Genomic DNA, 12,225 nt, shown 5'->3' on the forward strand with positions numbered 1-12,225 from the left:
AGCTCTCAGCTGGCCCTTCCCTGGAGAGGCAGGGAGCCGCTGATTCTGAGGACGCATGCTCAAGTGCTCTGAGAGCTGCTCGATGGTGCAGGCCACTCATGTGACTTAAGATGACTGTTATGGAGGTGAAGAAGGGGGGTGCAGTGGCAGCCCACAGTCAGAGCCACACGGCAACTGAGTGCCTCCACTTTCCATCACTGGCTCCGGAAACCACCAGCCCCCCTCCCCCACACGGGCTGGTTTCCTGAACATTTCGTGGTTTCAGGAAGGCAGTCTGGATGGCACCATCCCAGGCGAGAAGGGATGCTGTGGGCTCACCAAAGGGCCTGCCCCCACCCCCCCCCACCCTCCAGGGCCTTCTGTGTCCATCTCCCCACTAGTTACTCCAGCGGCTGGCAACCATGCCTGCACACAGTCTGGTGGTGGCAGCAGAGGCCAAGGGAGGGAGAACCTGCTTTCATGCAGAACAGGACTTGCATTCTGAGCACAGGGCCCAGGATAGCCTGATGCTGATGATTCAGGAACACAACCTCACACGCCAGAGTCTCCCCGAGTTTGGTCTTTGGGTCACTGGGTCGTGGGTATGCCGAGGCCTCACTGCTGGCCTCCCTATTACGTCTGTGAAAAGGGTCCCCAGCCCACTGCGCTTCCACCTGCCACTTCCTCTGGGCTCTGGTCTTCCTGCTCCTCCTGAGTGTCTCTACCAGGACCTCTAGCTGACAAGTTTACAGGGTTAAAACAGGGAGGGCAAACTCTCCCCAGTGGGGGGAGCAAGGGCGCACAGGAGGACACACCATCAGGTCCTGTGGAGAGGCTGTAAGGAAGGGGCAGAGAAAAAGCCAGCTGGCCTCCAAGAGGGGCAGCAACTTCCACCAAGGACAGAAGCCAGAGGCAGGATGGAGAGCAGAGAGAGCAATCCCGAAGCCTACAGGCCGAGGACCTGCCAGGTGAAGGGGATGGCAGACATGAAAGCAGGAAGCAAGAATAACAGGGTCGCGCAGAGGCAAGGCCGCGGGCAGCGAGGCAGGAGGACCCTGGGGGCTGTGCTCTGCTCTGCAGCTCGCGGCCCAGGAGAAAACCCCACGTGTGGGAGGCCTAGGGCCGGGGGCTGCAGGAGGAGCACAGTCAGGGTCCCGGGCCTCGCACCCCTTCGCCCCGGCCCGGCCCTCAGGGTGCCCGCCTTGCAGACACGCATTAGGATCCCCGCGGTGCAGCACCCAGCCCAGGAAGCCCCCACTCACCCCGGGTCTCGTTCTTCACCCACATGTTGATGGAGTCGCAGGCGGAGGCTGGATCCGCGAAGTTCACGTTGCGGACCTCGCACTGAAACACGTCTTTGTTCCGGGTCACAAAGGGCGCCTCCATCTTGAAGCCGTTCTTCACGAACACGGCGTTGGCCACGGTGACCACGTCCTTGTTCTTCTTGGAGACGATGGCCTTGTTGATCTTCTTCAACACTTTCCCAACGCCTGAGGGGGGGACGAGAGGAGGCAGCAGCGTTTCCACAAGGATTTGGAAAAGTTATTCATTATGATTTTTAATTTGAGGGGAGGGTGGTTTTCACCAGGGCGTGTGATTTGGGCGGATGAGTGTGCACCCCTTCAGGCGTCACCCCACACCCACGACCAGAGCGCCCACCACCCTCCGCCCTATGTCCATAGACGAAAAGGTCCAAAAGATGAAAAAAAAAAAAGTCTTTTATTTGGTTTGTCAAATAAGAACATACAAATGAGATAAGGAGGGATAACAAGAGCAAATCATCTGCTTTCTCAGTGGCCTGTGATAAGAAGGGGGTTGGGGGCAAATGAAGTACAACATGGCGAGCCCCTAAACATCTGCTGAAGCAGGCACATTCCAGGCACTGCCAGAGCTTCCCAGAGACCCCTGGGTGCGAGGAGCAGGGCCTGGCAGCTGCCCCAGGACTCAGCCAGGGAGGAGTAAACCAGAGGGCGACTCCACACCTTTTCCTTAGCAATCTAAGTGCTAATCTCACCAATGATTTAGCAATGCAATTTCTTTTTTCCATTGTCGGGGGAAAATGGATAAAACAAGCATTGGAAAGACCATAAACATCACCATGTGCCACCATCCAAGCACGATGTGATTTTTACTTGGAATCAAGCTCAAAAAGTTAATTTTATGGCAACGTAAGCTTTCCTTTACACGGCCATTCATACATGCTCCATTTAGTTTTAGAGCAGGGAAAAGGAAGTAAGTCACCAGGATGAAATGTGTTTCTATAGAGAGCTCAAACTGCAGGTCCATCTACTGGCTTGGGGTCTTTTCAAAATGACGCCTGGACTGTCACCTTGCTGGTCTCCCAGAAAGCCCACCTGTGCCCGGCCAGTGTCTCTTTAAGTAAGTGCAGGTTGAGTCGCCCCTGGGCCACAGAGGCGGCTCAGCCCTGGGCAAAGCCTCTCCTGACCCCCGTCCCTGTCCAGCCCTTCTTGTCATACGGCCTTCTGGCCCCTTCTGGTCACAAGGCCTCTACCAAATCCCCAGACAGACCCTCCCCCTCAGCCCAAAATCATCCTGCTTCCATCCGCAACAAGAACATCACCATCGTGGGTCCTCAGAGGCTGAGCCCAAACCAGGGTGGTGAGAAACGAGTGTGTCCTGGGAACTGAAGGCACAAGGCACAGCACAATCCACCGCTGGCAATTTGGACAAAGAAAGGGGTTGCGGGGAGGCGTTGCCAGCAGGCCAGCATCATCAGAACTGTGCAAACACTGCATAAAATGAACCACAAAGACCCTGTTGCTCTTTTGGAATCGATTTGGCTGAGGGCCTGGGGGGCATGAGGAAAGGCTGCCAATTCTGGTGGTGATTCACCAGGAAGCTGTAAACCACCAGGAGTTTTCTGAACTTCCAAGCAAGGGGCAGGACAGGGTGTCTAAGTCCTTATCCCTTAATGCCTCCATCACATGAACACACTGCAGGCTCACATGGACGTCCAGTGCCATGTCTCAGTGGAGGGCAGAGGCACAAGGCACTCCTGGGCATCCCGACTTCAGTGAACAGGGGTGGACAGAGCCAGACAGGGAGCCCACAAATCTCCTGTCTTCCCCTCCCAGCTGGAGGCTGCACAGAGGTCAAGCTCCCTGGAACCTGGCAGCCAGCAAGGATGGAGGAACCTGGTAGGAAAACTCCCTGGTTTCCAATAAAGTCGCTAAACCAAGATGTGACTAGAGCTATGCTCAGAGCCACCAATGGGGTGGGCACACAGCAGGGCGCCAGGCGACCCTGAGTGGGAAAACCCAAGAAGAAGCAAAGCAGTGGGGCCAGGAGTCTGACCTCTAGGTTACTAGAGGTCATTAGAAACGGGGCTTGCTTTCGAGCCAACAAAATCTTTTCCATTGGGCTTTACTTAAGAAAATTTGGGGTGTGTCAGCTTATTTTGAGACAACAGAGATTCACAGGAAGCCATATGAACAATGCACAGGGTAGTCCTGGGTGCTGTCCCCCATTTTTGCCAGTGGCAATGTCTCTCGTGACCACAGAACTGTCTCCACCTGGACGTTGCTTCTGGATGGGCCATGACATGTGGCTGCACAGCCCAGGCTCACTCAGCTTGGGCTCTGTGTGTGCATATCTGTGCACTTTCGCCCGAGGCGCTTCCACGCGCCCACTGCCATCCACAACTCTCCCTGTGCACCCCCCAGCCACACTGCCCACCTCCCCAGCTTACAGGTTTCCAAAGCCCGTTCACAGCTATAACATATGCTTTGTCCCCTGCAGCTGCAGTGAGAAAGCTGTGGATTTGGGGATCGAGTGACAAACCCAGAACCCCACAGCTACAAAGCAGAGGCCAGAGTCCACTTGCCATAACTTCCAGCACCACACATCTGCCCTTTAAGAGGAGGTGGTGCTGAACTCTAGAGGGCCGCAGCAAAGCCCCTGCTGGCTGCAAAGATGGCTGCTTGGGGCTGGGGAAGACCCAGCATGGAAGCTCAAGATGCAGACCCCCAGCAGCCCTGCCCGCCGGAGCACTGAGCACGGGGTACTCACCATTCACCCCGTATCTCATGGCCGTAGTGAGCTGCTTCTTGGTCCTGCCGTCGGCCCCCAGCTGGAGCATCCCCAGGACGGACGCAATGCCGTGGGGGGACACCACGATGTTGTCATGAGGCCGGGACTTGACGATCTGGTTGAAGACCTGGATGCCGGTGTCGGAGCCTAGTTCCTCCAGAGCCAGAGAGTTGAACTGCGAGCAGACGTAGGGCAGGGTCACGGTGGCCACGAGGAAGAAGGGGAAATGCCACTTCATGGTTCCTCCCGGCCAGGACAACCTGCAAAATTAGAAAAAATAACTTTAATTCTACCTAAAATGAACACTTCGGGAGGGACGACTTAGTATGCAAGTAGATCTGATCTACTATAGTCGAGTGCTCGCTTGTATTTAAGACAGGCAGTGTAGACGACATCATCGCAGCGGGTGAGGGGAGGGGGCCTTCCACCTGGGAGAGCTCCACCCCGTGCCAGACACCACTGTAATCCGTGCGCAATGCTCATCACTGCCCTTCATTCAATTAAACTAGTCTCGCCCGAGTGCCCACTGTGTGCCAGGCACTTGTCCAAGCGGTGGGTATACAGACAAAGTAAATAAGCCAGACAAGACCCCCACCTCCTGGAGCTGGCATTCGAAGGGGAGACAGAAAATAAACCAAGTCAGCAATATAGCCGTTTCAGAGAAGGATCTGAAAAGAAATGACCCAGGAGGTGAGGGTGTGACGCGCCAGGCAGGGGCATGGTCACACGAGGGGTCAGGAGCCCCCTCCGCAGAGGGAGCACACACAGTGAAACCTGTGTGATGAGACAAGCCCGTCCTGCACCACTCGGGGTGGCTGTGCCACAGAGGGACGGCAGTGCAAAGGCCCTGAGGTGGGAATAAGGAGGTGCGTGAGAGGTTCACGTGACTTGGAAGTAAGGGGGGCGGTAAAGAGGAGGGCCAGATGCTGAGGGCCTGCAGAGCCTGGACAGCCATTTCATCCTCAGGGCCACAGGACCTGCCGGAGGGCTTGAAACAATGGAGCGACTCCTTTGGGTGGCTCGAGTGATCTTATAACCATACGAAATTAATTATCTTAGCATGGCACATCACCTAATTAATGGAGGGGACGGGGGAGTGGCAAAGGTAGGAGGAGCCCAGTGAAGCAGGGTAGAGGACTATGGGTGGTGGGCATGATGCGGTAACATACATCAGGTGTGAGCCTGTACCCCGAAATCCTATATAGTGTCGTAAGCCAAAATTACTCAAAACAAAGTTATAAGAAACTGATAATTACAATATATTTAAGTGATGCCCTTAAACCTGTGGTTGGGTATTGGGTACATTTATCAGGTGTGGTGGCCTTGTTTACACAGATATTCTCAATTACCCCGCTGTGTGTGCAAGGTGCTTTTGTCCTTGATGACCACTCACCGAACTTTCTCCGGCTACGACAAGTAAGAGTTAGAGAATGTACAAGTTTATGGAAAAGCAATATGTTCGGGCCTCCCTGGTGGTGCAAGGGGTTAAGATGCAACCCATGAAGCAATCCGCAGCTACTGCAGCATGAGTTCGATCCCTGGCCAAGGAGCTACCACATGCGCAGCAGATCTCTCCTGTCTCGCCTGCTGCTCCCCTCAGCAGTGTATTTCAGTGGATCCACCTGTTCTGCTCCCCACTCTGTCTCTGGTGAATCCTCTCACCTCCCACACCTCTGGCCTATACCCCTGTTCTTGTATGCATAAATAAATAAATCTTTAAAAATAAAAAGAAAAGCAAGGCAAATACTTTCCAGTCAGAACTTACAAGTGGCAGCTGCTAAAAGAAACACAGACTTTGCAACATGGCTGATGTGGTACCCTCCTTTAGACCTGAGCTCCGGAGGGGCACACGTTTCCCCAGGAGCTCATGTGTCCTCCTGTCCTAGCTTCCATGCGTGGGAGGCTGGGAGTGTCTGCAGAGAATAAGAAAGTGGCACTTCCTAGGATGCAAGTGGCTGCGGGGGGGGGGGGGATAATGTCAGGGGGAGAAAAGGCACCGACAGCAACAGGCGACGCTCCTTTGGGGTGTTACTAGGTCCTTGTCCTGCTTGGCCACAGTAAGTGTTCAATAAAGAGCACTGGAGGGATATGAGTACTTGCTATTTTTATAACGTTTTGTTGCATCATAACAGTGTTCATTGGGGTGACCAAGACAAGGCTGGTGTTTTGTCCTGAGTTTCACCATTAGCTCCACTTTCCCAGTGAGAACACACTGGAGCAGGGCCCCACCTGCCGGCCCCACAACACACACACAGGTCGCCAGGTGAGCCCGAAGACACTCATCCAAGGTGATGTCGCAAAGTTCCTAGGTGTTGTGAAACGAACACACTGAAAGCAATTCAGAACATCCAGAGTTTCTCCAGAGCTTGATAGTGATGTGTAAATGCAGCCCGTCTGAATGCGGATCACGTAAGCGACCTACATACGCTGGGACTTGGGGCGGTCCCGGGGCCGGAGTGGACTGTCTTGGCTCTGGCACCTGAGCTGGGCTCTGATTCCATGACAATTTCCTGGGTTTCCCTGAGCCTGCGGGACACCGGAGAGCTTTCAAGTACTGATGATCGAAGCTTCATTCATTCCATCTAAAAATCAGCAATGGTGTCCACTCTACTTTCTTTCAGAAATAAATTCGCTTCTTAAAATGTACCACGAAGCGATCATAACTATGCAACAGTCTGTGCAGTGTTTGTTACACGTGGTCCAACTCAGCGACGGCCACCAATTCCTCCTGAAGGCCTGAGTCTCATGTTGTTGTCTATCCTGGCACCTTCCACCCCCAACTCTCCAGAAGGAATCCTCCTGGGCTGGCAAATGTTTGGATAAATATTTGACTCGAAACCCTCATGAGGCATAAAGGACATCAAATTGGTTTTGCCTCTGAGACCTCAAAGTTGTTTCACCCAAATGCTACATAGATTTAAGTAGAAAATTGTGAAACAGAAGGGGACCAGTGACAGAGAGACATTTAACAGCCCCATGGTCCTGGAGTCAGCTGGGACTGGCTCCCAAATAAACAGCCCTACCCTATTGAGCACAATTTGGCTTGTTTATGAGTTTTGGCTAAAAGAACAGTTTCATTATGCAGCAAGGAAAGGCTGCCATGGATGTTTTTCGGATTTAGGTAGTTTTTGAGGGATGTCTGCAATTTTCTAAAGCAGAGCAAGTGAGATGGGGTCCGAGTTGCACAGAACTTGAAATCAGCTACTTGTGATTGATGTTCTGGGCATAACTTCTTCTTGGCCTCAGCTTCTTAGGCTAAACGCTTACTCGTTCCAACTCACCTGGCTTAAGTTCACGTCTAAGACTCAGTGTTTGTTTCCTTCCAAAGTTCAGAAGCCAGGAAAGTGGGTGCCCATCCATCAATTACTGCATAAATGCCTAATATTGATACTCACTTGTTTCCAAATGGACAATCTTTCACATGAGATGAATGTTGGAGCTTCAGGTTTTGAAATACTTCATTTCTAGAACAAGCAGATCCCCATTACCAGAAGAACACGGTGACCTTCTGGTTATTTTTACGCTTAAGAGATATTACACTTGAAATTTTCAAAAAAGAGGGAAGTTGGATGGGGTCCAAGTGCCCACTGGTACTAGCTGCATCAACACAGAAGATCATAATTGTGTTTCAACGTTTCTGTTGCCCGATACTATCTCAGTAACAGTAAAAAATAAAAAATCTCTTGTTTGGACAGTGATTGGAGGGAGATCATGAATCCATAAATAAGACCATCCCCACAGGCATGGCATGTCCTCCCAAGTATGGGTTTCTCTTTCCCCATGTGTCCTGCCTGGCTCCTGACCACAGCCCTTGTGCCACAGGGTGGAGGACACTGCAGAATGGGTGCTGCCGGGAGCTCTCAGCGAGAGCGGGCATGGTAAATAGCAGGCAGGAGCTTGACAGATGCCAGCCTCGAAGGCATCCTACATTTGTAAGCACATCACTTGCCAATAGCAGGTCATAGAGAAATACTCTTCAGTCCCCATGCTTTCAACCATAATGCCAGCACCCACAAGCCTCGACCCTGCAGCCCCAATCCTCAAGACCTCTCTGAATTTCAGTGCCAAACTCCCCACTGTTCACTGCCTATGCTCACTGGATTGTTCAGAACCTGAAAAACCCTCCATCGACGGGTTATATCCCCAACCCCCCACAGTGGTAGCCAGGGCCTCCCCGACTCCTTTCCTGACTTGGGGGAGCTTTCTCATTGTCCCCCAGGGATCTGCACCCCTATCTCTGAATTCCCACAACATTTTCTATGTACCTCTCTTATTTTAGTTTTCAAGCATGTTTTTGTGCCTCCCAACGCGGCTGGAAGTTCCAGAAGGCAGGGAGGGGGGACAGCTGCAGCCTAGTGCCCAGAGCTTTCTTATTCCCACCTGGTCATTGGAACCAGAGGCTGACACCTGGGACATGTCCAGCTGCTCAAACATTTGGTTTGCAAGACAAGGTGTTCTAAAAATACCTTGAGCGATGACAGGTAGAAGATGTCACATACACGCTGGATTTAGACTAATTCTCAGGAAAAAAGGACAAAGCACAGGAGTTCTGGTGACCCGGAACCTCATTCTATCCGGGGGCAGGGGCTTGCTTTCCAGCCAAGGTCCCTGGCTCCTGCTGCCATCACCTGCAGTGCCTCTCTAGGCTCCCTGCACACCTGCCGACAGGTGAAGCAACAGGGAACTAGTGTCAGTCACAGACGACGAAACTGGTTTCAACCTAATACATTTTTTTTTCAACATAAAATCCAACATACTTTATGTATGCCATCTACATGAGTAGATGAAAAATATGTCTGCTCCATTGATAAATGGTATCTGTCAACTCTACTTAGTATTTAGTAGGACAAACAAGTGGTATGTGAACAGTCTGGGGAGGAAGACACTGGAAAGGCTTTTGCCTCCAACTCTGCCGAATGATTCACATCTGACTCAGAAGGTTTATCAGCAGCATCCGACAAAGGGAAAAATACTCTATTCCTTCTCATCCTCTAAAAAATGTTGAAAGTGTATTTGGTAAATGCCTATGCTTTAAAAAACTTTATGGCCTGAGAAATTTCAAATAAAAGCCAAAATAAAATGAACCCCCCAGTACCCAAAATTTGGATGTCTTTTTTTCTAAAAGCAAAGATTTTGATTGAAACATTCTAGACATCATGAAATATAATTCCACATATTTTCAAAACATAACTCTCAACCCAAGAAATACACACACCCTACTCCAAAACTAGTAACTTCTCAATGTTAAACATCTAGATGGTGCTCAAACTTTCCTGATTATCTTCCTATTTTTTTATTTATTTAAAGGAGGACCCACACATTGCAACTGGCTAACACATCTCTTGCCTTTTTTAATCTTCCCCTAATTGCTTTGCTTTTGTCTTTTTTTCCTTGTACCATTTTTATTGAAGCATTCAGGTTACTTGCCCTGTGCTGTTTCCCAGTCTAGATATTGCCACACTGCATCCATATGCTATTTAACAAGATCCTCTGTCCCCTCCTATTGTAAGCTGGAAGTTTCACCTGGAGCAGCAGTCTGCACACTCCAGCCCGTGGGCCAGCTCTGGCCTCGCTCTTGCTGCTCCACGGACTTGGGCAGTCAGGGGTGCTGTGGAGACTGTGAGGCCGGTGAGGACAGAAACACCCTTTACAGGAAGTTTGCTGCCTCTGCTCAGAGGTTGCTCAGACTCAAATTCGTGACTTTTTGCAAGCACGTGTCATGAAAGTTTTGCACCAGTGCTGGGATCAGGTGTCAGCGGCCATCTGTCTCTTTTGTGAGGTCAGCAGCCGTTCCTGGCCATTGACTAAGAGCATTGTTTTATTAGAGGTTACCCAATGGTGCCCCTGTAATTCTAACTTCCCTTCTTCATTGATTAGTTGGAATACCTCTTCTAAGAAAACTTTCCAGGGTACTCTGACGTTCAGTTTGTTTCACAATGACAAGAAAAAAAATGCTGGATCCACTCCCCATATTCTCAAAATAATGAGCAGTTTACCCCAATTTCTTAGTTTGTTTGCTTGGGATAATCATGAACTCATGTTTTTCCACACAGTTTAAGAGTCGTGTCCCATTAATGTTTTATTATTCTTACTGATGGTTCAAAAACAAGTCCCTCCAGGCTGGCTCCCAAGTCCTTCTTGGGACTTGGTAGTGTCAACAGCTTTCTTGTTTTCTGGTTTGACAAGATGTTCAAGCTCATTTCCTGTCCCAGGAGGAAGGAGCCATGTTCCTGGGAGCTCCTCTGGTTCCTTTCAGTGGAAGACAGTGCGTAGAGACCACAATCTGAGCACGTTCATTTAATAAACTCTAAGGTAACGATGAGGATACTGGGTGACAATAATGGGAAAAGTCAAATCGATTCAGATCACTCTCTCAACTATACTCAAATACTGAAATGCACATTACAAAGGACCCTGCTTATGCATGAATGGGTTTGCCTCCCATGCCCACCTCACCCAGAGGAAGTATAGTGGATGCGGAAAAGAGGGTGGAGTGAGGTGAGCACTAGGAGCTGGGCCAGGATGGTCAAAATGGGTCACTCTCATGTGAAGGCAGTAAAGCTCCTGAGAAGCAGGGCTCCCTAAGAAGCCCCTAAGAAGCAGCCCCGAATAATGTTTATTTTTTTTAAGATTTATTTTATTTATTTATACATACAAGAACTGGGGTGGACCTCCCTGGTGGAGCAAGGGGTTAAGTCTCAGCATTATCGACAGCCTCTGCAGCACCAGTTCCATCCCCGGCCAGGGAGATACCCACGTGGCGCAGCAGACCTCTCCTGTCTTCCCGCTGCTCCCCTCAGCAGTGTATTTCAGCAGATCTGCCTTTCTGCCCCCCACTATCTCCCTGGTGAATCCTCTCACCCCCCATACCTCTGTCTTACACCCCAGTTCTTGTATGCATAAATAAAATAAATCTTAAAAAAAACAGACAGTGGAGATTCTTTTAAAAAAAGAACTAGGGTATAAGTCAGAGGTGCAGGGGATGAGGATTCACCAGAGACAGAGTGGGGAGCAGAACAGGCAGACTGACTGAAATACACTGCTGAGGGAGCAGCGGGTGAGACAGGAGAGGTCTGCTGCGCCATGTGGGTCACCTCCCTGGCCAGGGATTGAACTCGTGCCACAGTGGCTGGTGGTAGCTTGATAGGTCTGAGACTTTAACCCCTGAGCCACCAGGGAGGCTCAGCTCCTAATAATGTAAGTACCTGCAATGAACAAGTAGCACACAGCACAGAAGGAAGAGGCTCAGGAGGTAGGAGAGACAGCTGGCCCCCACTCCTAGATGAAAGCCAACATTTTCTCACGCACAAAGAAAATGTGGAGATTTTTCTTCTTGGCTTCATGTTTCCAGGTTCCTGGTTCCTGGAATGTAAGGCCCCTTATTAATCTGCCTCGGGACGAACCGTTTCTTCTAGAAGGGCGACTATATCAGAATCAGGACATTTCCCAACAGTTTTCAAGACAGGGCTTCCCAAAGAAATAAATGTTCAGGAAAGGGGGTGAGACTTCAAAGTGGTCTAAGTGGAGCTGCATTGCCCAGAGGTCAGGCCAAATGTTTCTCACCAATACTGCCCCAAGAGGCAGAGGCCTAACTGCCCAGGGCACTTGGTGAGAGGCATTCTAGAGACCTTCTGAGTGGACCCACAGAGATAAAGGCTGCATCTACGAATGACTGTTGTTAATGCATAAATAATTGGGATTCTGCCTCCAAAATGGTCCTGTCACAGTGAGAGGAGGCCTCGGTCCTCTCAGACCTCCACAGACGTGACTGAGATATGTCCACCAAATCCTGTCTCCATTCTCCTTACACCTACTACATCCCTTTAGGGTGGAAAGTTGGGGGTGCAAGTAAAACCAACATGCATTGGCACACCTTGGGACTGCAGAGGGTAATCAGAATGTCTACATCTTTAAAACATGCACAAGAAGCAGCAGGAAAATGCCAGCTAATCAGCGTGACAGCAGTGGGCTTTCTCAGGTGAATGAAGAGAGGCTTAGAAACCTCTTCAAAACTTTTTTGTTAATTTTTATTGGGCTTCAAAGTGTACATTTGATCGATGACACTAATTAATTTAAATTAAAAATTTCTAAAAATACTCAGTCATTTCCAGCCACTGAAATGTATGGCAACAAGGTCTAAAAGATTCTGTCAATGAAGAGACACAGGTATGAAGTTAAACCCTAATACCCCAATGC

The 12,225-nt window shown here is 50.3% G+C and overlaps 1 protein-coding gene across 1 annotated transcript in view; it reads right to left on the reverse strand.

The window, feature by feature from the left end:
* Positions 1-12,225, reverse strand: part of SERPINE2 (serpin family E member 2) — a 56,364-nt gene that overhangs the window by 19,675 nt on the left and 24,464 nt on the right. Inside the window, exons 2-3 of the mRNA XM_037524142.2 lie at positions 4,009-4,289; positions 1,242-1,469 (exon numbers count right to left, since the gene is read on the reverse strand). Of these exons, the coding sequence (XP_037380039.1) occupies positions 1,242-1,469; positions 4,009-4,267 (487 nt within the window). The 5' untranslated portion in view covers positions 4,268-4,289. The remainder of the gene's footprint in view (positions 1-1,241; positions 1,470-4,008; positions 4,290-12,225) is intronic.

The sequence above is a fragment of the Talpa occidentalis genome, unplaced genomic scaffold (genome assembly GCF_014898055.3).
Source record: "Talpa occidentalis isolate TD23 unplaced genomic scaffold, MPIMG_talOcc4v2.1 talOcc4.3, whole genome shotgun sequence".
Taxonomy (NCBI): domain Eukaryota; kingdom Metazoa; phylum Chordata; class Mammalia; order Eulipotyphla; family Talpidae; genus Talpa; species Talpa occidentalis.